The 24,265-nt window shown below is 47.0% G+C and overlaps 1 protein-coding gene across 1 annotated transcript; it reads left to right on the top strand.

Moving 5' to 3' along the window:
• The first annotated feature begins 838 nt into the window (after positions 1–838).
• Positions 839–24,265, top strand: DGAT2 (diacylglycerol O-acyltransferase 2). Its single transcript, XM_049822734.1, has 8 exons — positions 839–965; positions 8,583–8,702; positions 9,733–9,840; positions 10,712–10,782; positions 17,536–17,740; positions 21,053–21,227; positions 21,828–22,030; positions 22,864–24,265. The coding sequence occupies exons 1-8, from the start codon at positions 926–928 to the stop codon at positions 23,016–23,018; spliced, it is 1,077 nt and encodes a 358-aa protein (XP_049678691.1). The 5' UTR covers positions 839–925; the 3' UTR covers positions 23,019–24,265.

The raw sequence follows: 24,265 nt of genomic DNA, 5'->3' as shown, positions 1-24,265 counted from the left end.
GATGAAACTGAAATTAGGGAAGGAGCAGAGGTCTGAGCCTTTGCCCAGGGGTGTAGCAAAATCCCCCCCTTCAACCACAGGGCCAGACATGACCCTGTGATAAAGAATCTGGTTTAATGTCATGGGAGCTGGGACAGACCCATCTGTCCCTATCTGTAAAAATTCATAGGAATCTCTTGGCAAGTGCAGCTATGTTAAAACCTTGATGCAAACCTAAATGACCCCTGGTTTCTTATGGATGTCTGGAGTAGATCCTTAAACATCTTGTTAGGAGAAGAAAACGAGGCTTGCCCAGTAGTCGTGGCATACCTGCAGCCTATCTTAATGAAAATGAAACTTAGTGAAACCATTAAAGCTTCTGATACTAAAATTCCTAAAACTTTCTCTTTTCTACCTTTTGTCTTAATTTCACGACGCTCTTAGAAACCCAGATTTCCCAAATCCCACTGGAGAAGCTAAAACCAGCCAAGAGTGGACTGGGAGACCATTCAACCAAGAGGACCACCCCATCTTAAAACACCCACAGCTAACGAGGGCTTGGGGAGGGGGGGGGGGGGGGAGATTTCCCCCCAACCCTACCGTGGGAGAGAAGGAAAACAGGGAGGAAAACCCCTTGCAGAGGGTCTAGGAGTGCCCCCCTCGCTTTGTCCTCCTCATCCCCAAATTCCCATCCCATGCAACAAGCTGCAGCACCGGGGCCAAGAGCTTTCTCCCCCCCCTCTTCCCCAGACCCAGGCGTCCTGCCTGGACCCGCCCTTCCCCGCCCTCCTCCTCCTCCTCCTCCTCCTCCTCCTCCCTGGGCTATATAGGGATGCGCAGCCGGTTCTTCTCCCACTCGCCGGCTGTACCGGGGTTGGGGAAGCCTGGTGCCCTTCTCCATCCCATGGCTGGGACCTGAGCATCCCCCCACCCACTGCCCCCCACCATGAAGACCATCATCGCTGCCTACTCCGGGGTGCTGCGAGGTACCAGGGAGGATTGGGGGGGGGGGGGGGATGTAGGAATGGGTGCTGGGAGGATGCTGAGGTGGGGGAACAGCATCCCGATGGGACAACAAGGCGTAGGGGAGGGTGGAAGGAGCACCGAAAAAGCTCAGCTTTATTTATTCTATTCTATTCCCTTTTTTTTCCTCCCGCCTGCCGGAGCGGTTGGTTAAGGGGGGGGGGGGAAACAATGTGCAATGGCGGGGAGGCTGCTGCAGCTTTTCTTAGGGGTGAGGATTACAGCTCTCTGAGCTGGTTTTGCTTTTTTAGCGAGCTTGGAGGGTCAGGCTGCTTTCCCGAAGCTGTTGCAAACGGCTCTGGTTTCTCGAAGTGAGTTCGCACGCTGGCAAAATGCGGCTGTGTGGCTCTTGCTTAAAAATCAGCCTTTTTTTTTTTTTTTTTTTTCCCTCTCCTTGTGCTGGTAGGAAGGAAATTGTAGTAGTTTTATCAACGCTGCATGGCTGGTAAAATTCACTGTTGCAGTCTTGTTTTGTAATACTGTGCTCCCCCCACCTACACCAACAGGGGAGAAGAAAAAGCATTGCTATTTGTTGTTGCTTTATAATAGGGAGTTGAAGACTGAGTGCGAAAGCAAGGTTTTTGTGTTAGGAAGTAGAGAGTCAAGTTTGCTTTTACAACCCTCCATGCTGGTAAGTCATTTCCTCGCCGAGAGGAGCAGGTTGGGTGTCAGTCACTGATACCCATCGTGGGCAGAGCTGCTGCAGAGCTGAATGCTTCCTGCTGCAGGCTGAAACGTGTAGGTTAAAGATGTTGGAAAGACAGGACGGGAAATCCCAAACCACGAGGTCTCTTGTGTGCTTGTAAAAGTAGCTCTAGGGATCTTGCAGGAATAAATTCAACAAGTCTAAATATTTTGCTTGGTAGAGCCCCGTTCCCCTCCTGCAAGGGTGCTTGCCTAGAGAAGGGTCAGGACTTGCAAATAGTGGGGGCTTTGCAGGAAAATGGCTTGGACGACAGTTTACCCTGTGGAGGGTCCTTGAGGGATCATTCTGTCTGTGTTGCAAAAGGCTTTCTACCCTGAAAAAGCAAAATACTAACTCTTCCTGGGATGAAGAGACCTGTGAAATGGCTTGTTGTTAAGTAAATCATTACCAGAGCTACGAGGACCTGAACCTGGGGAATTAACCCCGAAGCTCTTGGTTTTGCACCGTGCCCTGCCCAGTCCTGCACGTGGAGCTGCTGGTGCTCATCTCTCAGAAAGATGTGGTGCCTGCCGATATTCGAGATGGATCTGTAGGATCAGTTGTGAACCGATTGGAGAAGAGATCCGCGTGTGTTTCCCATGCTCGGATCTGGTCCTTAAAGTAACTTAGCTTGCTTATGCAACTAGCTGAGGACAAGTGATGTTTTGAGTTGAGAGGTCATTTGAATTAACAGCATGTGAGCTGTTAAATTGGGAGTGAACTGCAAGGCAAGTACAGAGAATAAATCATTCAGGAGACCTATAAAATATGTAGGGCTGACCCGAGACCTCTGTGGCCACCTTGTTGGCTCTGGTGTGCTGATGATGGATCTAGGACACGTGCATAATTCAAAATGGAGTGTGGTTTAGGGACAGTGATTGGCCTCATCTCTAGATAATCCTGCTTAGCGATGGAAAGCTGTCTTAACTCTCCTCAGGTCAGTTTTCCTCTGAGGCACCTCGTGGGGGTCCTGCAGTGATATTTGTGCTTCGTTACTCATTTCTTCGTGTGCTTCTGCCTGGGAAGATGGGAGATGTTGCCTTGGTGACTGCAGCATCCACCAACGCAACCCCTTGCCAGTTCCGTAGCGTGCCACGGGCAACGAAGTGCAGGACCAGCTTCAAAGCCTGCCTGTTCAAAGCAAAAGCCAGGTACCTGCCAGAGGAGCTCAGACTCGGGCTGGGCTTTGGGGATGATGACGTGGGACCCTGCAGATCAAAGACAGGCAGAGGCGATGTGGTGCAGCGGTTCATGCACAGGACCTCACGTGCTGCTTGATCATGTTAGGTAACTTCTCCCACTACATAGGGTATTTAGAACAAACCCACTAGACTTTTTATTCTACCTTCCTGAACGTCTTTTCCAAATGTTTTGCCTGTCCGAAGGGCTGACTTTTGTGGGGTGAGAGTCTGAATGGCTCATACTGTCCTTTGGCCTTCAGTCATCTTGCTTGCCTGGCATCTGGCTTTGTCCCAGTGCTTGTGAATTTGGCTGAAAGTCTGATCCTATTTAAAAATGAGGGGGGAAAAAAAAAAATATGATGCAGGCATCTGCTTCTCTATCCATCCCTGCGTGTATGCAGGGGAACTTTCCTGGACACCAACCCAGTATTGCAGAAATCAGAGCAGACCTTGGACCAATGCCTAGGGTTGGATGATGCTTCGAGAGCCTTTGCTTGGGTAGAAGGGGTTGTCATCTCCTCATCTTGACCTGACCCACGTTGGCCATAGGCTGTCCAGGTGCTCCACTCTCCTGAGGAAGGATGCTGGTGTGACCAGAGCATTTAAAGGCTGCCCTTTGCTGAAGTATCTCTTCTAATCTTGTTTCTTCTTACAGAAGTTTGGGGTGAGGAAGATGGTTTTGCTTAACTTTACCTTGGAGTTAGTCTTATGCTGCACCTGAGGTTTGGCAGACCTCACTTCTGCCTTGGGGAGGGGACCTGGGGGCTCCTGTTTTGGGAGTAGAGCATCACTGCTGGCTCTGTTGTGCTGTCTCCTCTTGACAAAACCGCCTGGGACGTAGAGGTCTGGACTTGCTTGTGACCGAGCCCTTCTTATAGAGCTCCTACATGCCTCTCCTGGACACACTGAGGAGATGTAGTAGGATGGTTCCCTTTCTCTTGTCTAGAGCTATTAAGTCTTTATGACTTAAATCTAAAACTGCTGGCTGGTCTAGGGCAGGTGGGTCTATATGCATGATTACATCACTTTAACCCGCATACAGCTGTGATTGTCGAGACTGAAGGCCAAGTTCAGTGCTGCGAGTAAATGCAGATCTAACGCGAGATAAATGTCATAACAGATTTGTTTATTTGCTATGCAGAAGCCCAGCCCCTTTCTAAAGGGGCTGAAATAATTGTCGCATGTCCCTGTTAACTCTGTTGTTGACCTCCAGTTGTAGGCATTCTTTACTGCAGATAATATGGGATTATTGAGCAGTCTCCTGGGGCTTGAGCAAACTGCTAGACAGCTGTGTACGCGGCAGGATAACTACTCCCCACACTGGTCATTCGTTATTCTCTAACAAATTATTCGCTATCTAGTACCACTAACAAAGCTGGAAGTGGAGAGAGCTTGTGCGCTGCAGCTGGGGCATCTGAGTAAACCCAAGACACAGAATAACTTGTGTTGCTCAAGGGCTTTTACAGATGTCATGTTTGATGTAGCAGCTTGCTGTGCAGACTCCTGCTCTTGCATGGGAGGCTGGGTGCTCACAAGTATCCTAATATTGGTCTGTTTATCTAATCTAGCTTTGTTACGCCTCCAGTGTCAGCTTCTCTGCCAAATATGTAGCTCAAAATGTCCATTTGCACCTTCTGCTTTGGAGGATCTAATTTGGTTTTCTCTAAAGCTGTGTGATGCAGTATAATTCTTGGCCAAGAATTAACATGCTAATTGTCTTGAAAAGGTAGCAGATGAAGCTTGGCTTTAACAAGCTTTCGGTGTATTTTTAACTATCTGTAACGCTTGTACTTCCTCTCAGCCAATGTATTTGGCTGTTTCTTAATTAAGTGCTGTTGATTGGGTTTTCTGGTGCCTGAGTGTGAAGTTCTGTTTACTTCCACTCCTGGGACGTTTGGTTCTGCCTCCCTGCTTAGATAAATCATGGTGTTTGAGCACTTTATCTGAAATAAACTGTGCTGGAAGTGTACCAGATGCTGTTCCTAGCTGAGTCTGTGTTGCAGGCATGAGTCGGGTGCTTGCTCAAAGCCTGAATTGACTCCAGGATCTTCTGCGGAGCATCTCCTGCATTTGATGGTTGCTGGAATTAAATGATGAAAGTGTAGTAAGCCCATCCACAGTTGGGGGACAGCTGGCTAATGTCACTGAGCTTCCTTGGAAGGTTGCAGATGGCTGCTGTCACTGAGCAGCAGTAAGGTCTCCTGGAGAAGTCACTGGCCGTCTTGACAAGTAGCATCCTTGAGAGCCATGCGTGGCTTGGTCCAACGACCGTCCCATCAATACTCCAGGGCATGAGCTGAGGGGCTCGGGATCTCATCTGAGACCAGGAAAGCTGTTGCCAAGATCTCTACTGTGTAGACATGGGTTGCTAAGGCTGTGACCCCAAACAGTCGGGCTGTCCAGTTCTGGAACAGGGACCTGGGAAACACTCCAGGGGCTGTGCTGGGTGGCCAGCACAGCGTAAGCAACTGTCTTCAGCAGTAGAAGATGGAGGTCTGTGTTTCTCCAAGATTCAGAATATTTCCTTGGGAAAAGACTGATACAAATGGATACCAAAGGCTGGGGTATACGGTGTCCTTTGGCTCAAAATTAATCATAGGTATGTCTAATGGGCCTTATTAAACTTGGTTATTAGGCTAATGTATTTCCTGAAAGTTAGAGAAATTGTCTTTCCTATGCTTAATTCTCCTTTGGGTTTTTAATATGTGAATGATGCTTGGCGTGGGCCCACAGGTGAGCCCTTAAAAGGAAGGGTTTTCTTTAAAGAACTGAACCCAAATTATCAGTGTTGGGTTATTCTGGCTGAGTCCCCAAAAAAACACACTTCTGTTGATTTGTCAAAGCTCTTCTGCTCTGTGTCACCAGTAACCAGCCTGGTTCTCCAGAGCATGGAGGGTCTTCCCCAAAATGCCTCCTGGCTGCAGGAGAAAGGAGGCAAGGCTTGCATGGAGGGTTGAATGCACAAAGTGTTAAGTGTGACATGATGAACAGCAAGCTCAGGACTGGCTGGAAATGGCTGTCTCGGCACTAAAATCTGTAATTGCCCAGCCTGCAGTTGATGCACTGGGTCCATGTGGAGCGTGCAGGTTGCTGGTGCAAAGGTAGACCATGCACAGGCAGAAGCACTTGCCAGGTGACACCCCTGCCCATTGCCACTGGACTTCTTTTATGTCCTCAACTGGGAATTAAATGTTGCTATTATTCAGTCCATGGTAACTACTGGCTTTTCTGATGTTGGGAATCTTGATCTCTGTGAAGGATGTTTTTGCTTTCAGCAAATAACTGACCCAGGACACCACTTGTCCAAGGGCAGGTGCTCAGCTGCCTGTCTGCCAAACCTGTGCCTTCCCTCTGTCTGCTAGAGTTGAACGCCGCCACAAAAAGCTTAATGTGGTTCGGGAAACAAGTTGACGGGTTGACTTGCGCTACCCAATACTGGTCTATTTACAGGGCTAGCAATGCCTACAATTTGTGAAAGCATCTAGAAAATGCTGAAGTACAAATTCTCATCTGGAGGGATAAACAGTTGTTCTCTTTGGGGGAAGAGGATAGGGATCTAGCTGATCCAAGGCTGGAGTGTTGAATTCATCAATCCAAAGATGTTTTGGTAGTGTAAGTGCAGGTGCTGGAAGGATAAATTACATGGGGCTGGGCTTTTATTACAGATCACAAATCATCTGTAAGACTTTTGGCTTATTTTGAGGACAGAGGGATATGGCCAGTAACACCACTATTGCTAAAAGCTTCCTTTAAACTAGTATCTAGCAGTCCTCAGAGCACATGAGGTCTGTCCATGTGCAATTTTATAAACCAGGTTTTTGGGACAGCAAGTTCCTAGAGCTGTGGTGGAGGCTGCCTCGTGGCAGTGGCCCCTCACCAGGAATGACAGGTTTCTCTTACCCTTGGACAGGTGACTCTGACTTTGTCAAAAATGGGGTGGAGGTTATCACTCACCCCAAATTTGGGGATTTACTGCCAAATGTGAAGAGCTGCAGCATTGGATTTCTGAGTCTTCCTGCTTAGGTACTCCAGTGTTGCAAATCAGTGCATGGTGACAGTTTAACTCAACACACTCTCCTGTCTCATCCAAGAAATGGGAGAGATACTTATTGAATTCACTCTTAATACTGTACTACGTTAGCTTGTAAAGGACAGCCTTCAACTCTAGCTGCTGCCTCAGACTGGATTAGTGCTGTAGGCTTCAGTTCACCGGCAGTTGCAGTGACATGATCTATCCTTGACCAAAACTTGGTCTGCTCGGGGTAGTTAATGCCCAACCCATTGCTAGGATTGTTCGTTCAACGTAGACCAAGCAGAGCCAAGGGTCTGAGCTGGGTGGGCTGGCTCTAGGTTTAGACTGCAGCCTCTGGTATGGCTCCCCACTGCTGTCCTTTATTAGCAGAAAACATTCAGGAAGGCACATAGCTGTCAGTGTAGGGACCACGTGCAGGCTTAACATTAAATGGCATTTAAAAGGGTCAGCAAAGAAGCTGCAAAGCTAATACAGCAATTCTGCAGGTGCAGAACTAGACTATGAGAAAGGGCAGGAGTTAGCAAAGACTGCAGAGATGCTTCGCATATTTAAAGGATGCATCAGTGAAAATGTCTTTGTAGAAACTATCAAAAATTTTAGTACCTGTCTGTATCTAGCAAAGAAGCTCTTTTCAGTCATGTTCATTTGACTAAGTGTGAGCACTTGCTATGGTATCACCACCAACAGTGTCATGCCTTGCCAACCACAGCAAGGACTGAACCCATTCAATGTAATAGCTGCTTAGCAGCATCACATCCCTTCCAATAACAGGCTGATCCTTAAACAGAAAAGGAAATATGTAAACACATCTCCTGGTTTGTTCATAGGCCAGCAGCTTGATTTGCATTTTAGCCAGTTACTATGGTGCTTGTAAAATAACGAAGAGAACTGAAGGAAAACCCACTTCTAAGTGCTTCTTTCTGGAGGTTGTTGAGCATATCGGCAAACACTGCAGTGGGTGGTTCCTCATATGGAAATCAAGTCTTTCACTTCAGTTTTTACTTGTTTTTCTCCCCACTTGAATAGCTTAAACTTCTAAAAGAGTGGCTTTTGATTCCTTCCGTCCTCAATGTACTGCTTTAGAAACACTGTGATAGTTTTCCTTACCCTTGGAGCTGCGGATCCTTGGGGTCACGGGTCGAGGTGTTGCTCAACCAGCCCTTGAGCTGTGTGAGGCTGGAGTGCAGAGCTTTCCTTGAACACGGCACGCAGGAGTTGTGCAACAGACCTGGTGAAGGGCTGATGAGCAACAGGTCAGACCACAGCCTGATGTGTGCTTGCCTCCGCTTTGGGGCACCTGATCTTTATCTTAGGGTGAACGCATGGGTTTCCCTCTTATCAACCACCACTTCCAGGAACCGGCAGTTTGAAGCGGGGGCTTGTGTTGGGGCTGTGTGTTGACGTCCTCCGCACTCCTATGGTCAAGTGAATAGAGGCTTGCTCAGCTGGGAACTGATGTTACGCATTAAACCCCTCCAGTATCCCCAAAGCAGCTGGATGTTTGCGGATGGCAACCCTTCCCCTTCCAGGATGCTTAAACTCCATGGGAAATATTAGCCTTTGGCAAGCCTTGCTCTAAAAGCAAACCGCATGAACATTGGTTTTAAAACCTCCTGTTTGAAAGGAAAATATTGTTATCTTTGCTCAGTGTGCAAATGTAACTTTATTTCTTTTTTCTTAGGCACAGGATCGAGCATTCTTTCTGCTCTGCAGGATTTGTTTTGGCTATCTAAATCCAAAGTAGAGAAACAACTCCAGATCATCTCTGTGCTGCAATGGGTTCTCACTTTCCTTATCATGGGTAAGTAACACCCTTTGGTCTAAAGCAAAACTTTTTTGCCTTAATTCTGGAAGAATTTTAAAGCAAAAATTTTAACTTTTATATAAGCATTAATTACTGGATGTGCATTGCAGCAGGACAGTTCCTGGGGTGTGTGGCTATTGTAAAGCACACTTGCATACTTTGATATTTTGGCAATAAATGACTTTACCTGGCTCTAGCAAAACACAGGAGTTATGGAAAGACCTATTGATGTTTAGCTCATGTCTGTGTCTACCATACAAATAAGACTGAAGCAATTGGAAATCTCTTACCTGACTCACCCATGGGAATGCCCACAGAGAAGAAATTTCTTAGAAGCCAACTGGTAACTGATGCAACTGACTGCAACAGGAGCGCCTTCCTCTTGGCTTGGCCTCCTTCCAAGAGGTACCAGAGATGGGCAAGAAGTGTTTGTGTTAAACCAGTGAAATAGTAAAGACTGTCTCTGGGTACTTCTGTTACGTGAAGCCTCGGGCTGCTCTTCTCCATAGTATTGTTGATAAGTAAACTGGAGAAAGATGCCCATTTCAGCCAGTCAAGCAAGTCTCGCTGTTCCTGCCCGATTTAGTTTGTGCTAAAATGGCAACATCGCTTGTGAGTGGGATCTCTGGCACCCTGGTGGGGTGGCTGGCATAGAGCTGGCGTAATGTGTGGAAGACTTGTGTAGCTGTGGAAGAAACCCCCTTGGTGCGGGCCACAAAGAAATCTCGATGCTCATAAAGTCTTGCTCTTGCCCAGTGAAGCAGCTGCCCTGCCTGGAGGTAGTCTAGAAGAAAACCATGAAGGGAAGGTTGAGGTACTTCAAAGCGGGTAGCTTTAGAGGAAGCTGTCTCAGTCCTACATAAGGGGTTTTTAGCTAAATCCGATTTGATTGAGGATTAATGACATCAGATTGAGACTAAGACTTCAGTATAGAAGGGTCAAAAGGCAAGGGGCTCTTAATGCAAGTGTAAATGCAGACCAAAACCTGATGCAACCTTGTTTTCTTCTCTTTCTTGGACCTATCCAGGTGTTGCTTGCACTTTAATCCTCATGTACATACTGTGCACAGATTGCTGGGCGATTGCTGCTCTATATTTAGCCTGGCTGGTATTTGACTGGAATACACCAAAGAAAGGTAAATATTGCAGAATAAATCCTTGCTGTTTAAGTGTCCCTGTCCTCATATTTGGACAAAAAAGTACTTCCTTGTAATGGGCGACTTCCCTTCTTAATGGGACTTGGCTGAATTGCTGACCAAAAGTATTATTCAGTGAAGCATACAAATGTCAGCCCTCAGCATAAGCAGTGACTGCAGGTTTTGTTGATGCTGAAAGTAATACAAGATCACATTCACTAATATCATGCCATTGCTGGCTTTCAGCAACATATTTATAAGGCTTAGGTTCTTCCTGTAGGTCAGAAAGATCTGTGTAAAGATTCAAGATCTTGCTGTCCTCTCCAGCTCTTCCAAGGTTCAGATTATGGTGTGACTATTAAGATGTGGCTCCCCTATGGAGTCAGTGTTGCTGCAAATAAAGCAGAAGACTATTTCAGAGAATACCCTGTAGAAACCAGCTCTGAGAACCCACTACAGCAATGACAACAAGCTTTGATGGCAACTCCTTTCATAGCCAGATTAGCACAATTCTCCATTGGTTCAAGACCACTGAAATCCTCCAGAATCTTGGCCTTTCCCAAAGGATGAATCTGAGGTTAACAGTGAGTTGTTTCTAGCTTGAATTGTTTGTGGCCCAACGACAAGAGATTATCAAGTCACATCCTACCCAGAATTTGTAGTCAGGCCTTAATTAGCTGGAAGTGCCCTGAAGTCCCCTGCAAGGCTGGTTTCACCTGACTTTAGTGAAAGAGGCAGGTGTCTCACTTGAAGAAATCAGCAATTTCATTCCTTTAGAGACAGCAGACTATATGGAGTGTTCTAGGCTTCCTGGTGGGCACCCATGTGGAAAGAGCTTTAAAAACATGATTATTTTTTTTTCCCTCTTCAGGTGGAAGAAGATCCCAATGGGTGAGAAACTGGGCTATATGGAGGTACTTCAGGGATTATTTTCCAATAAGAGTAAGTAACAGTTTAACTCTATGCATTGGGACTTAACTGGTTTAGACCGAATTGTAATAACCCCTGTGGAGATGATGTTGTACCTACACTAGTCTATCCAAGAGGCTGAACTGTAAGCAGGACATGGCTCACTTACCCTTGCCATACTACAGCTTGGAGCAGCTGTGATTATAAAATCCAAAATGCATCACCAGTGATCATGATTTGTAGAAGCTGCTGCTTCTGATGGTCGTATCACCAGACTTCTTGAGGCAATCTGCCCTGTAGCAGTAAGGCTGGCTGTTCATCTCTCCAACTTCTGTTCTGTGCTCCAGCAATCCTGTGTTGTGCCTAGCTCTCCCTCTGTTCCCCTCTTGTAAATCCAGCTCAGTTTTGGTCTGTTTTCCAGTTATACCCTAGGGCAGCAGTGTATTGGTTAAGAATAGCTGGGAACCCTGTGCACCAAAAGCTCTGCCACTTCATAGGGAGCAGTGAAATCGGCTCTGAAGTCTCACTGCTTTGGAGAAGGGGGGTTTCCAGCAGTGGAAGTAGCTCCAGTTCTCCAGCTTGTAACTTGCTCACCTTCTGCTTGTATTTTCCCTGCTTATTCAGATGTGTTGCAGAGGACAGGGCTGCCAGTCTGCTCTGGGGACTGCAGAATTAGCTAAAGGAGTTGGAAGGGAGCAGGGGCCAAATTCAGCCAGGAGGGAACTTGATCCTCTTTGGAAGGACACAGGGCTGAAAGGGCTATTAGGTAAGGCTGTTGGCAAGTCTTACTCAGCCTGAGCAAAAGGGAGGGACCTTGCCATGGCTTCTGATGAGCTACTCATTCTGAAGAGAGTCCAGCCTCAGAAGGCAGTAGAGAATCCAATTCCAGCAGGAAGCTGAAGTGGCATAGACTGGATTCCTCCTTTGCAAAGTCACTCAAACTCCCAGGGTGCCTGAACATGCTGCTGGGGAACAAACCTATTGCGACACTCTTGCTGCTGTTAACAGGTAATTTGTGGCAAGTGTAGGCATGCATGGAAAAATAGACTACAACAGCACAGGCTGCAAGTGGCTGGTTGACCTGGGTCTTGTAGCTAATGGAGAACAGAGCATGCTCTAGTGTTGAAGATGGGTCTTAAATGTGTTGTCTTCTAGCACAAAGTCCTCAGTACTGCAACAAACTGCCTTCTGGATATTGCTGAAGGCTGAAATGGGCTAGTTTCTCCTTGGGGAGAAAGTAAAGAATAGATTCAAAAGGGTCATCAGTAACGACTGGTCCCCTGGTTTCACCGCTCCTTTGATGGCATATTTAGCCCCTGTCCTCATGGAAACATGCTCTGCACCAGCCATGCGGGTCAGATCTACTGCAGATATTAGAAGTTTCAAACAGTTGGGTTGTTCAAGTAGGTTTAGAGATGAGATCGGGTAAATAAACTGAACTGCTCTGCTGGTTTTAGGTAAATACCTACTAGTTCGTGCAGTCCATTCCCAGGAACCCCTTATGGCTGTAATTCCACTGTCACTGAGGGGGTAGAGTTGTGCAAAGTTTGCAAAGCCCACTGGTAACTGGTATGCAAAGTGCAGAACATGAGGGCTGACAGCTGTGGGATAACTCCTGCACCTGCTATGGGGGAAGAGCCAGCTGGCTGCATGGTTGTTAAAAGCTGCTGCAGGGATCATGGGGCTGGGAGGTGTTAGAGGTGGTTGTCTCCAATTATGGGACTGATCTTACAGGATGAACCATGAATCTTACCTCTTGTAAGGAGTGCTACCAACCACCAGAATGGCTTTGGCTTGGACTTGCTAAGACCGTGGGAACTCCTTGGATAAACTATTTACCTGTCTTCAGTCAAGAGGGAGGCTGGTGTAGAGAGGATCACTTGTTTAAATCTTCTGTCTGCAAAATTCACCTTGACTGGATCCTGAACTGTCTGTGTAATGGCTTAGCAGGGCTTGGTTTCTCTCCCTGGCTTGTGGTTTGTTGGGGCAGTCATCTGCTGCACCTCATCGTGTGTCATGTGTCCACTGAGCACCGCGAGGACGGATCACACCAGTGACAATCTCACCAGTGGCACGTGTAATGCTAAACACAGCTTCTGCAAGCTCTGCACATAGAGCTGTGCTAGCTGCATACATATCAGCACAAGTACCACCTGCATTAAGACTAAAATGTGAGCTAATGTCCTATTCCGCAAATAAATAGGAAGCAGTATTGCAGATTTTTTTTTTCCAAAACTCTAAGGCCACCTCCCCAGGAATAGGGACCCAGCTCCCAGTGGGTGACAGCTGTAGCACCAAAAACCTGGGAAAGGGAGTCCTCTTAGTTAATGTCCTCAGTGGCTGCAGATCTGAAGGCCAGGGTTTCCTTGTACCTGGCTGGCGTGAGCTCGATCTTGAGGATGCAGCCTGGATCTGGCCAGACTGAAACGCCACCAGTATCGATGTCTGATGAAGCTGTATGCTAGAACTTGTGGCTAGGTCTGCTGCATCCCTCCACGGCTCTATGTGCTGGCATCAGGCTTGCTTCTCATGCAGTTACTCTGAAAAAGCAGGCTCTGCTCTGATATTTATGCTGATTAGGCTTGGTCTCTGCCTGAGTCAGCAGTGCCTCCCACCCTGAAACAGCAATAGGACTATCGTACTTGTATCTGGAGATACCAGGTCATATTTTGTAATACTAGGTAGATTTAGGAACCAGACTGAATCTGGCTCAATTCCTCAGCATGAGCAGAGATTGTCTACATTCACTGGGGCTTCATACAGCTGCTCTGACAGTAATAAGCTATTTTAGGGCACTAGAAGCTTAAGTTTGTCTGCTGCTTAGTGGCTGGCCTTGCAAATAGTGCTTTAAGCTAAGCAGTGCATGAAGCAGCTGAGGAAGCTTCCAGTGAGCTAAATCCTGGTGCTGAACTGCTATGTAAAGCCTGAGCTCTTGCAGGTGTGAGCATGGTGCTGTGTGCCTGGCTGGGCTCAACCCTGCTGCTGCAGGGGCTGGCAAGGTCCCAGCAGTCTCCAAACGCGTCCTGCCGATCTGAGGATGTCACGTTGGGAGTGCCACGATCTAAAGGTCTTGTTTAGGTAAAGAAGCCATCGCTTGAGTATGTGAGCAGAGCTACCGCTTATCTCTGTAGGCAATAGCACTTCAGATAGCGAGGGCTGCAGACCTCTGGCTCACCTTTGTCAAGCGGTGAGTGTTTCAGGTGTGTGCTCTGAGACCTTCTCGGTCTCCTGCTGAGATGGGAGAGTCAGCAGTGTGCCAGAGCAGGGGCTGGTGCAAGACAGTGACCTTTTTTGCAGTATTTGTCTTGTGTTCTGTGGCTTGGCTGGCTTCCTGGCAAAGCTTCTTAGTTGTTGTTGTAGATGACTTAGAGTGGAAATGGAGGCTTTTGCTTCCTATGTGTGTTGTAGTGTAGTGGTGATATTGAGAGCCTGGAGTCTTCTTCAGGTCCTGGCCTGCATGGCTGGGAAGGTGAGCTCCTTTCTTCCATAGTGCTGGTGGATGTGATGCAGGTAATTGCAATTGGTTGTTTTGCAAGCTTATATGCTCACTACTGCTGCTTGGATCCTGCAGGATGAGCTCTTAACTTTTTGCTTTCTGCATGCTTCTGTGGTGACTGTGCTGCTCAGCTTGCAGGTGGGCTGAGCACCCGCTTAGATCACTTGTTTTCATCCTGCTCTTTGCTGGCTCCTGGTGCTGAGCAGCAGTGTCTCTGCAGTCCCCTTTCTCCTCACTTGAATGCGCTACTTGCTCATCCTGTTCCTACAAATAAAATTGGCAATAGTGTTCTCTGGGTGTATCTAGCACTCAAATATTAACACTTTTTTTTTAGCATAATTGCACTGCTTTATTGCTTCTGTAAGCAGGCTTAGATCTGTTTAAAGAAATCTGTTATTACTAGAGCAGATGGATGGACCTTTGCTCCCACTGAAACAGATTTGGTCTTGGATAGCAGGTGGGAACAGGCATGTTAGTGCAGCGGGGTGAAGGTCCAGCTTCAGTCCCAGCACTGTAATCGCCTGGCTGGGATGCAGCAAGGATGTGCTGCCTCCGTCCCATCGTGGGAGCACCGAGGCTTCAAGGAGCTGAGGGTTGTGTGGGACTGGAGAAGACTTTGAAGGCAAATGGAAAAACCTGTTGGAGGTTCAGAACAGAGTCGCAAAAATGTTGTCAAATGACAGCTACAGCAATTCTTTAGGCTGACCTGACAAGGCAGCCTAGCAGCTCAGTGTTTGCTTGTAAGGGGAAAGGAGCAAGTAAAACTAGTAGTGAATGATCAGCCTCCTAAGGAAAGCTTCAGTCTTGCTTGAGACTAGAACTAAGTGATTACAGTGATTCAAAAAGTCTTGTTCCTAGACTAAATTTAGGGAGATGTGAAGGCTCTCCCTTTGGTGTTGGCAGGTCAGACCCCGGGCTGAGTTTATCTCTGCACCGCTTGCAGATAAGTGCACAAACTTCTCTGATGCCTGGGAGTCTTTGGTTGCCCTGGCTTGACTTGGGTGGAGGAAGACGTGTTCACCTTCCGTGAACCCATCTGTTGTGGGACAAACTGGGGAAAAGCAGACATGTATGAATGTCAGGCTGACCCTCAGACCTGTAAATCCCTGTTGTGAGCATTTGATTCTCATTGAGTGTCCAGTGCTGCTCAGATATTCTCCTCCTGCCTTGCCATGCGTGGGGTGTGCCGGTGGGTTGGTTTCCTACATACCCCTTGCTTTGCTCCTGCACCAATTCTATGATTCTATAAGTGGTGTGGGTGAGCGTGGTGGGTATCACCAACCCTGTGCCCCTCTAACAGGGGGTCTTGGAAAGCAAACAGCGTGGTGAGGCTGCAGCTTGGCTGGGGCTCATACAAACTATGTAAGCAATGGGCTCCACTGGGAACTGGGGGTCCTTGCACGCGGTGGAGGGGCTGGAGCAGGGTGCTTGCCATGGCTGGTAATAGGAGAACAGCATGTCTTCTGCATGAGAGCAGATGTGTGGCTCTGCCAAGCTCAGCTCACAAATGCCTCGTGCTCCAGAGCGACAAGGACGAACCTGGTTCAACCAAGCCATGTGTGTCTGTAGCCACCAGCCCTTGAGTCTCTCCCACAGCTGAGCAAGAACTGACAGATGGAGGGGATCCTTACAACATCATCGCTTTTTTTTTTCCCCCCCTCTGGTCTTTCCCGAAGGGTGGTTTCCAGTCTAGTCTGGAAGCCCTGTTTCTCCTAACTGGTCAAGGGACAGCCTTCCCACCCTGGGGAGTGAAAGCAAAGTCATCTACTAACTGGGCAAGAAGGGAAAGGGAAGAAAGAAAAGTTGATGTGATGTGACACAGGCCATGGGGGTCTACAGAGCTGCTGCAACACACTTCCCGGAGCCCTACATGACCTCAAAGCCAGAGGGAAGCGTGGAGAGGGGTAGTTGACTTCTCAACCCGCTGCTGTCATGCCTGTATTGCAGCTGCTGTCTTAAATAGCTGTAGCCTTGTCTAGGGACACGGTTGGGAACGTGGGGAGGAGGGAATCAAATTTCTGGGCACGCTGCTTCGGTGTGTCGCAATGGCACTTCAGGTCCCTGTAGCATGATTCAACAAAATGGACTTGGTTGCTTACTGCCAAAGCGCTTCTTGGCCGAGACAGCGGGGTATGTAATGCTGATGTGACGTCTCGGAAATCTGCGCTTTTTCCTATAGGAGCTGACAGAGTGACGTTTGTACATACAATCTGAGGGATGGGGTGCAGGTGTTTAGCACCTCGTTCTGTAACGGGCAACTGGGGCTTGTAGGTCCTGTCCCAGTCTGAAAGCTGCTGGGGTGTTGCAGTCAGCAAAAACTGGCACCATTGCAGCCTGAAAAAAACTTAAGTTTGATCCCTGCTTCTGAAGGGTGATGCAGCAGTCCTGTTGTATGCTTACTCAGACCGCTTGTGTACTGCCAGGGGAAGATGCTCTGGTGCATGGGATACTGCTGCTACTTCTAACCTCAAAAAAAAAATCCTCTGGCAGTAGTGGTACCAGAGCATGGGTTGTGCTGTGCATGGCTAAGACAGCTTTGGAGTGTCCATGCTGTGCAAACAGGTGAGTAAATGGTTAGGAATATTGCACAACCCCAAACCAATACAATCGCTGCTCCTGGAGCATGTACTGCAGAAATCGGAGCACTGCTGTGGACGGCTTGAGGTGTGTTGTTGGTGTGTTGGCACGTAGGCTGGAGCAAAACCTCTCGAAATGAGGGATAGCTTCCAATGGTAAACCACCCTTCTCTATGTTTTCTCTCTTGGAGGGTGGCCAGCAGGCATATTAAGTGGTTGGGTCTTTTTTTCAGGTTTTAAGCAAACTTGCTTCTGTTATGGGACACTGATTTTTTATTTTTTTTCCCCACCTCATACTGGGATGTGAGCCACTAATGTGCTGAGAGAGGGCCTGGAAGGAGGTGTAGTTGTGGTTACAGGGCCATGAAGAACTTGGTTGGTTCAGGCAAGAGGCTTGCAAGAATACCTTTGGGAGGAGTAAAGAAACAAAGGGCACAGGCTACTGCAACCCAACCCCTATTCCTACTTGACTGGTGGTCTTTTTGTGTCTAAAAGCAGCCTGTTTATTCTGCTCCCTCTGCTTGGGGAACTGAAGTCCGAGTGGCTGCTCTTACCTCTGAAATCCAGGATAGCCCCTATGCCAGCTCTTAGGCTGTTCTCCCTGGTAGGAAGAGAGACAAAACTGGATACTTTGACTCTTTTCTCCATTTCTTTTTTTTTCCTTATTACCAGAAAATGTCTGTCTTCATGTGAGCTCACTCTTTTCTTTCCTAGCTGGTTAAAACCCACAATCTGCTGACCACCAGGAATTACATTTTTGGGTACCATCCACATGGCATCATGGGCTTGGGTGCCTTTTGCAACTTCAGCACAGAGGCCACAGGTGTTGGCCAGAAATTCCCTGGGATCCGACCATACCTTGCTACCCTGGCTGGGAACTTCAGGATGCCAATTTTGAGGGACTACTTAATGTCTGGTGGTAAGTGCAAGTGCACTGTGTTCCTTCTACTGATGCCCTTGCCTCTGAGCTGTCTTCCCCTCTTTTAAGTGAAAAGTTGTGGCAGAGGCTCACATAACCAATTCTTTCTGGTAGCCTCACACAAACACTCCTTTCATATAGCTGTCAAGAGGAAGCTGTGAATAAATGGGACTAGCTTGGGCTGTGAGGGCTGCTGCTCCACCGCATTCATCCTTAACTCAAGGATGCTCTTGTCCAAAGGCATAGTAAAGATCTCTGGCATCTTTAGTCGTGGGTGTGGAAGATGGAGACGTGGAAGCAAGTTGTCCTAGTTATCATTAGGAGGTACTGGTAGATGGAGAAGTTGCACTGACTGAAAATATAAAGTATTCATTAGCCTTTGAGATGTGAATACCATGGCTAGATCTGCTTCTGGGGTCGCTACCACATGAGCTGTCGCGCATCTAGATCTTAAGGTGGTGATAGATGCCCTCTTCATCCAACCACGTTTTTAGGTGCCTGCTAGGAGTAAAGGGTCTGGGGTATTGCATGGTTTCAGCTGTTCAGAAGAGTCCCTTCCCTGAATATATTCCTATAGATGGGTCATAGGGATTAGGCAGTGATATAAGTTTGCTGAATGACATTAATAGGTCTGCTGTAATGGATTCTGGTATTTTAATGATGGAGGGCTTGTAGGTTATGACTGGGCAGAGGAAGCAGTGTTGACAGTCTAAAGAAATGGTGTTCTTGCATGGTCTGAGCTTCCTTTTCAGAGTGAGGATGCCTGTTGGTTAGGTAGACATGAGGCATTAACATTTAAAGACCATGAATTGAACAATCCAGTACCCTGTTTGCTGTTCCTTGGACAGACTTGCCAATAACTGACTTTAAAACAGGTATCTTAATACAGTATTTTGGCTGAGTCTTGACTTGTGGCTGGGGAGAGTATAGAAGTAGCTGTGCTTGGCTCTAACTTGGTAGGTTTGACTGTTTCCATGATTACTGCTTTAATTCAGTGAGGGAAAGGAAAAGTAACTGGATCTGGAACAGAAAAGGTGTTTGTCCCTGCCTAGGAAGGGCAGTATCTCAAGCTGGTTTCTAACTTTCTGCACGGAGGGAAGTTGCTGTGTGAAGTCCAGAATTACCATAATTTCGGAATTCCACAGGACAGCAGTGCATGAGAAGTTGGGATCTGCTTTCCAGTCTATCATGTCTGTAAACTTGGGTCATATGTTGCTGAAGCTTCCGCACAGCATCAGCCTTTCTGTATTTAAAAAAAAAAAAACCACAAACACGTGTGGTCTGTTCAAGATGACTGGTAGACAAATCCTGTGGCCAGCCAGAGCTGCTTTCCTCCTTTTTGGAAGGAAGATGGGAGTAGACATTAGCAACATCATTGCTGACAGGGCTGGCTTGGCTATCCCCAAGCATTACAGTTAAATCAGTGGGAAATTCTGCTTCTCTGTACTTAGGATTTAAGCAAGACTATAGGTGTAATCTCTTGGGCAAAGTTAACTCTCTGAAAGCCATAATTTGTCTTCACTTTCCTGTACAAGAACTTAAGGGTGTCACTACAAAGGCTTTACCATCACTTGGGAAGTGCTGATTGTTCCCTCAATCCTTTGTTTTGTGGATGAACCAACCACTTCAAGTGAAATCCTAACAAATATTACTGTGCCAATACACATACTTATTTGTAATATGCATCAGTTGGTTATAAACCAACATTTTATAGCCTACTAGAGATAGAGCTACAGCAGGGACGCTGTAAGGCATGAGGAGATGGCCAGAAAATCCCATATACTTTGTAAATGTGCTGAAGAGCACCATTCAGCAATTGCCACTTGTCTGCGTGTCTCGTTGCATTTCCTGGAGGAAGGATTTCAATGCTCAGCGCTGTGAGCAGGCGTAATCTCCTTCTGCTGACAAGTGTGAAATGGCTGAGCATAAATCTGTGCTGCTCTGTTAGCCAGGGCTGTGTAGGCAGTGTGAGCCTTGGTGTGGAGAATGGGAGAAGTATGAAGGCTTCTGGCTGTCCTATGGAGCAGCAAGCATAGCCTGAGCCTTTCAAAGGAAACATGGTCAGAGAGAGATGTAGCTGTGCTGAAAGAAATTAGTTTTTCATCTTCAAATCTAGCTGATCTGTCTCGGTGAGGTCTGCTCCCTTGTGGTCTGGAGCTGGGATTAGGTGGTGACCTTGATGCCCAGATACACATGAAGGCTTGCAGACCTTGCCCTGTATAATTCCACAGGACTCATTCATCATTTAGTTCTTGGTTCAAGTGATGACTACCATGAGATGTGCAGAATCAGCTTCTAAAATTAAATGGTGTAATACTGCCCTTCCTAGTGCGGTGACCTTAAGTACTCAACACAGCTCAGACGTGTTATGTGGATGGGAATGTAAATGATGGCATCGCACTTATCCTTGGCTTATCCTGGCTGAAAATGTGAGGCATGAGCAAGCTCTGACAATAACTGTAGGATAAAAGCATGAGTGTCAGGAGTAGAGAATCAAACTTCTTGGCATTTTTAAAGCAACAGAGTAGAAATTAAAGGTACCCTCTTTCATTGGGCTGAATGGCAAGATCCCTGGAGTGGGGATTGGTGCTTTAGGGCAAGGATTGCTTTCTAAAGCCTGAAGTGCTGTCACTGGTAGTGCAGTCCTGTCCCTTCCATTGTGGGATAGAGGGAAAGACCTTCCCAGACACTGAGCACTCTGTCCTATACATCTCTTCCTTCCCAGGACAGCAAAGGATTGTGCTCTCGCCATGCAAGGGCTTGCTGTTATTTCAGAAAAATATTTTTTTTAATTAATTCATAATAGATCTGTCTCAAAGGCTTGTCTGTTTATTCTTTTTGTATCACTAACGCATCCTCTTGAAGGAAGACCTGTTCTACTACTTGGTTTTGCTGAGGAACTGGTCAAATTCAGACTCTCATCCCTCAAAACAACTGCTTTGCTTTCCTTCCCTAAGGATAAACCAGCTTCTACTGCAACCTTTACTTGGAGGGAGGATGTCTTAAACAATTGCCTTTGGCATCCCTAAGCACAGAAGAAAATCCTTGCTGAAGCCTTTTGTGTTAAGGGCAACTCTTTGAGCTAGTGTTGGTGGAGTTTAAGACCAAGGCTAGTGCTGGCTAGGTCTATTAACTGCTTGTTTAGTTGAGGAACAGGTTGCCTGAAAATACACCCAACCCTCTATGACCACAGGGAAGCTGGACAATTCAATGTGCAACCAAGGCAAAACCTTTTTGCTCTAAGTATGGCTGGTGTCTTCAGGATCATCTTAATATTGCAGCTTGATCCTTTTGTGTCTCCTGGATATGCAGGTATATGTCCTGTGAACCGTGACAGCATAGACTACATCTTGTCCAAGAACGGCAGTGGCAATGCCATCATCATCGTGGTCGGAGGGGCAGCAGAGTCCCTGAACTGCACCCCAGGGAAGAACTCTGTGACGCTGAAAAACCGGAAAGGATTTGTGAAATTGGCTCTACGGCACGGGTAAGAGGCAACCTTGATGCTAGAGCGGTACTGCTAGCATGTGAAAGGTGCTCTCATCCCCTGAAGCAGCTGATGTCTTGGATGGATTCTGCATTCTGCACTCTTGCTGTGTTGTGTGGATGTATGCCCAGGGCATCAGACACATGAGCCTGTCCTCTGGCTTCTGCCCCTGCATGGAGGACAGGGTAGGGAGATGCCTGGGACAGCAGGAGGCTTCCAAGGTGAAGGAGAAGGAGGTGTCAGTAACCTGCACAGGGCATCACCTGTGCAGCACCTGTTGTCTCCAGGGATCCCATGTGTCTGAAACGGGATGTCCATCAAAAATCAGAGACGAGAATATATGGAAGGATATTCAATGCCTGACTGGGTAGTGTTTCACGGGCCCATTGCCAGTACAATTCTCTTGCATGCCTTAACGGTATAGCTACTATACCATGTCATGTCTGGCTGACTTATGTCAGTACCTTGTGCTGCAAACAAAGCTCTGGCTGATAAAATCTGCAGATGTGCAGCCTGAAAGAGTACACAGCAGTGAGTGTGGTCCTGTAGTATTGACTGCAGACCAGGGTGTGGGTTCCTAACATCTTTCCATCTTTCTAGTGCGGACTTGGTTCCTGTCTACTCCTTTGGGGAGAATGAAGTGTACAAGCAGGTGATCTTTGAGGAGGGTTCCTGGGGAAGATGGGTTCAGAAGAAGTTTCAGAAGCACATTGGCTTTGCTCCATGCATCTTTCATGGCCGTGGCCTCTTCTCCTCCAACACCTGGGGATTATTACCTTACTCCAAGCCCATCACTACTGTTGGTAAGGTCTTGGTATAAACATGCTATGTGCTTCTCTAGGTGGTAGCGTACCTGAGTCTATGCCATACCCCTACTCTAGCTTAGTCTTGGAGTCTTGACTATAAAACTCTGGTTTCCCTTCTATATAAAACCTTCCAGCACAGCTGAGAATGAGTGAGAAGAGTTTCCAGAGGCTACAAGCCTTCCATCATGCTCTACTGCCAGACAGTTTTGCAAGTGAGCTCTTTTGGGGAAAAAATGCTATAGCTGCTACCTTCTCTGGTCTTGGATGGCTAGTGTTAGAAGCAGCCTGTCCCCTCCACACTCCTAGGACTAGCAGCGTGATGCTGTCTGATAGCTGAGTCTTAAAGCCAACCCTAAAATTTGCCACTGAGTCTTCCAACCCAAAGCAGCAAAGCTTTGGGGGAGAGGGGAAAAAAAAAGGGCTTTTTTTGCTTTTGTGGTATGTATAGGGGAACACACAAGAACCACAGCTTTTAGTCTTGGTTCCTGTTAATTGAGGAGGGATTTATCACTCTGCTGTAAACAGAAGCAAGTGGGAACCTCACAACCACCTTGTGCAGTAGAGTCTCTGCGCTGCTGGAATTTGTGTAGCTAAACCAGCATGTCTGCCCTTGGTACCACTGCAGGTGCAGTGAGGATCCTGGTAGTGGGACAGCTGTGCTTCAGAGCCTAGCAAAATTGGGAGGAATTGGGCAAAGCCCTGCTATAATGGCAAGCCATGCTATGCCAGGGTGGACGTGCTGAACTAGCATAGCTGTGGCCACAGAGGACAAATCTCCAGGCTGTACAGAGCATTCAACCTAACATGTGGATCTTTCCCTTTTTTATCAGTTGGGGAGCCCATCACCATTCCCAAAATCGATAACCCATCCCAGAGGGAAGTGGACTTCTACCACAGCATATATGTGGACTCCCTGATCAAACTATTTGACAAGTATAAGAGTAAATTTGGCCTGCCAGAGACTGAAGTCTTGGAAGTCAACTGAAGGGACTGACTTAGCAGCATCTCCTTCTCTCACAATCAACACATCTTCTCCAGGAGTCCAAGCTGTCATCGTGTACTTGAAAGCATGTGTGGGTGTATGTGTCTTTCACAGAAAGTGTTTGAAGTATTGCTAGACCACTTTTTAAAAATAAAAAAAAGGCTTTACTTTGGATAAATCATGTTACAAATGTCTTTCTATCCAAAAAAGCACAACTCCCCATTGCTGTGAGGATTTGGATGGGGGAAATGATTGCCTTTGTAATCTGCTATACAATGCTGTTGGATTAGAAGCATTCCTACAGCTACTGTACCCACTAGCACAAGCTATTTTGGGAGAGTAGGATCCATCTGGTTTTCAGTCAAAAAAGCAGCCGGTTGGCTTGACTGGGACAGCAGTAATACAGGCATGTTGCACGAGAGCCATGTTGAGACATGCTTACATAGCACAAGGGCATTTCTGCTTTGGAAAAGCCCCTTCTGAAAGCACAAGCAGGCTGCCAAATCCCCTGGTGTGGCACCTCCTGTGTGCAGTCCAGGAAACCAAAGGGTATGAGTCTGGTGGACCTCAATCCGTACAGTGTGGTGGATACTTTAGTGGCTGTAATTTCACCACTTGTATTTTGAATGTCAGTTTAGAAGCAGGTCTGTCCCAGGTGCTGCTTGCACAGAGGCATGTAGCTGGAAATATGGGACTCCTTCATAGCCACGAAACTCCAAGGACAAGTTCTAGGAGCGGTAGGATGGTGCAATCGTGTGGCCCCAGTGTTGCAGACCCTTAGGGTAGCCAGTAGGGGTAAATGCAGTGGGACTATTCATCCAAGTGTTTTGGATCCCAAAAGCATTTGGGGAAAGCTAGGAGTAACTTCTGCCCAGAGATGGCTTTTAAATATTCCATCCAGTGAATGTAAAGGAGTAGCCTTTCCACATATAGGATCTAAAGTGAGTGACTTTTTAAAGTGTTTATAAAATGTTTACGTGGATGTTAACACTGCTTGTAGTGAGATTTCTTCGGAGTACAACGTGTTTTTGTGTAAACCTGAAACATTGCACTACTTGCATGTCTGATCTGCCTTTTCAACAGTTCAGTTGAGTGTATTTTGAGCTCGAAATGTGCCTTTCTTCCATGCAAGATGATGGTACTTCACATTCCTGGAATCTTGCCTCTAAAGACAAATGTTCATCTGTCATATTTGATAGACTATTGTATTATGGAGTATCAATTTTTGTACAAATTTCTAGAAATAAACA

The sequence above is a fragment of the Accipiter gentilis genome, chromosome 19, assembly GCF_929443795.1.
Source record: "Accipiter gentilis chromosome 19, bAccGen1.1, whole genome shotgun sequence".
In the NCBI taxonomy this organism is placed as follows: Eukaryota; Metazoa; Chordata; class Aves; order Accipitriformes; family Accipitridae; genus Astur; species Astur gentilis.
The sequence above is the reverse complement of the archived record's forward strand: the minus strand, read 5'-3'. Positions and strand labels throughout refer to the sequence as shown.

Coding starts and splice junctions, on each gene's coding strand:
- DGAT2 (XM_049822734.1), top strand. CDS start 926: ATGAAGACCATCATCGCTGCCTACTCCGGGGTGCTGCGAG. Junction 966..8,582: donor CTACTCCGGGGTGCTGCGAG/GTACCAGGGAGG, acceptor CTTTTTTCTTAG/GCACAGGATCGAGCATTCTT. Junction 8,703..9,732: donor TCTCACTTTCCTTATCATGG/GTAAGTAACACC, acceptor GGACCTATCCAG/GTGTTGCTTGCACTTTAATC.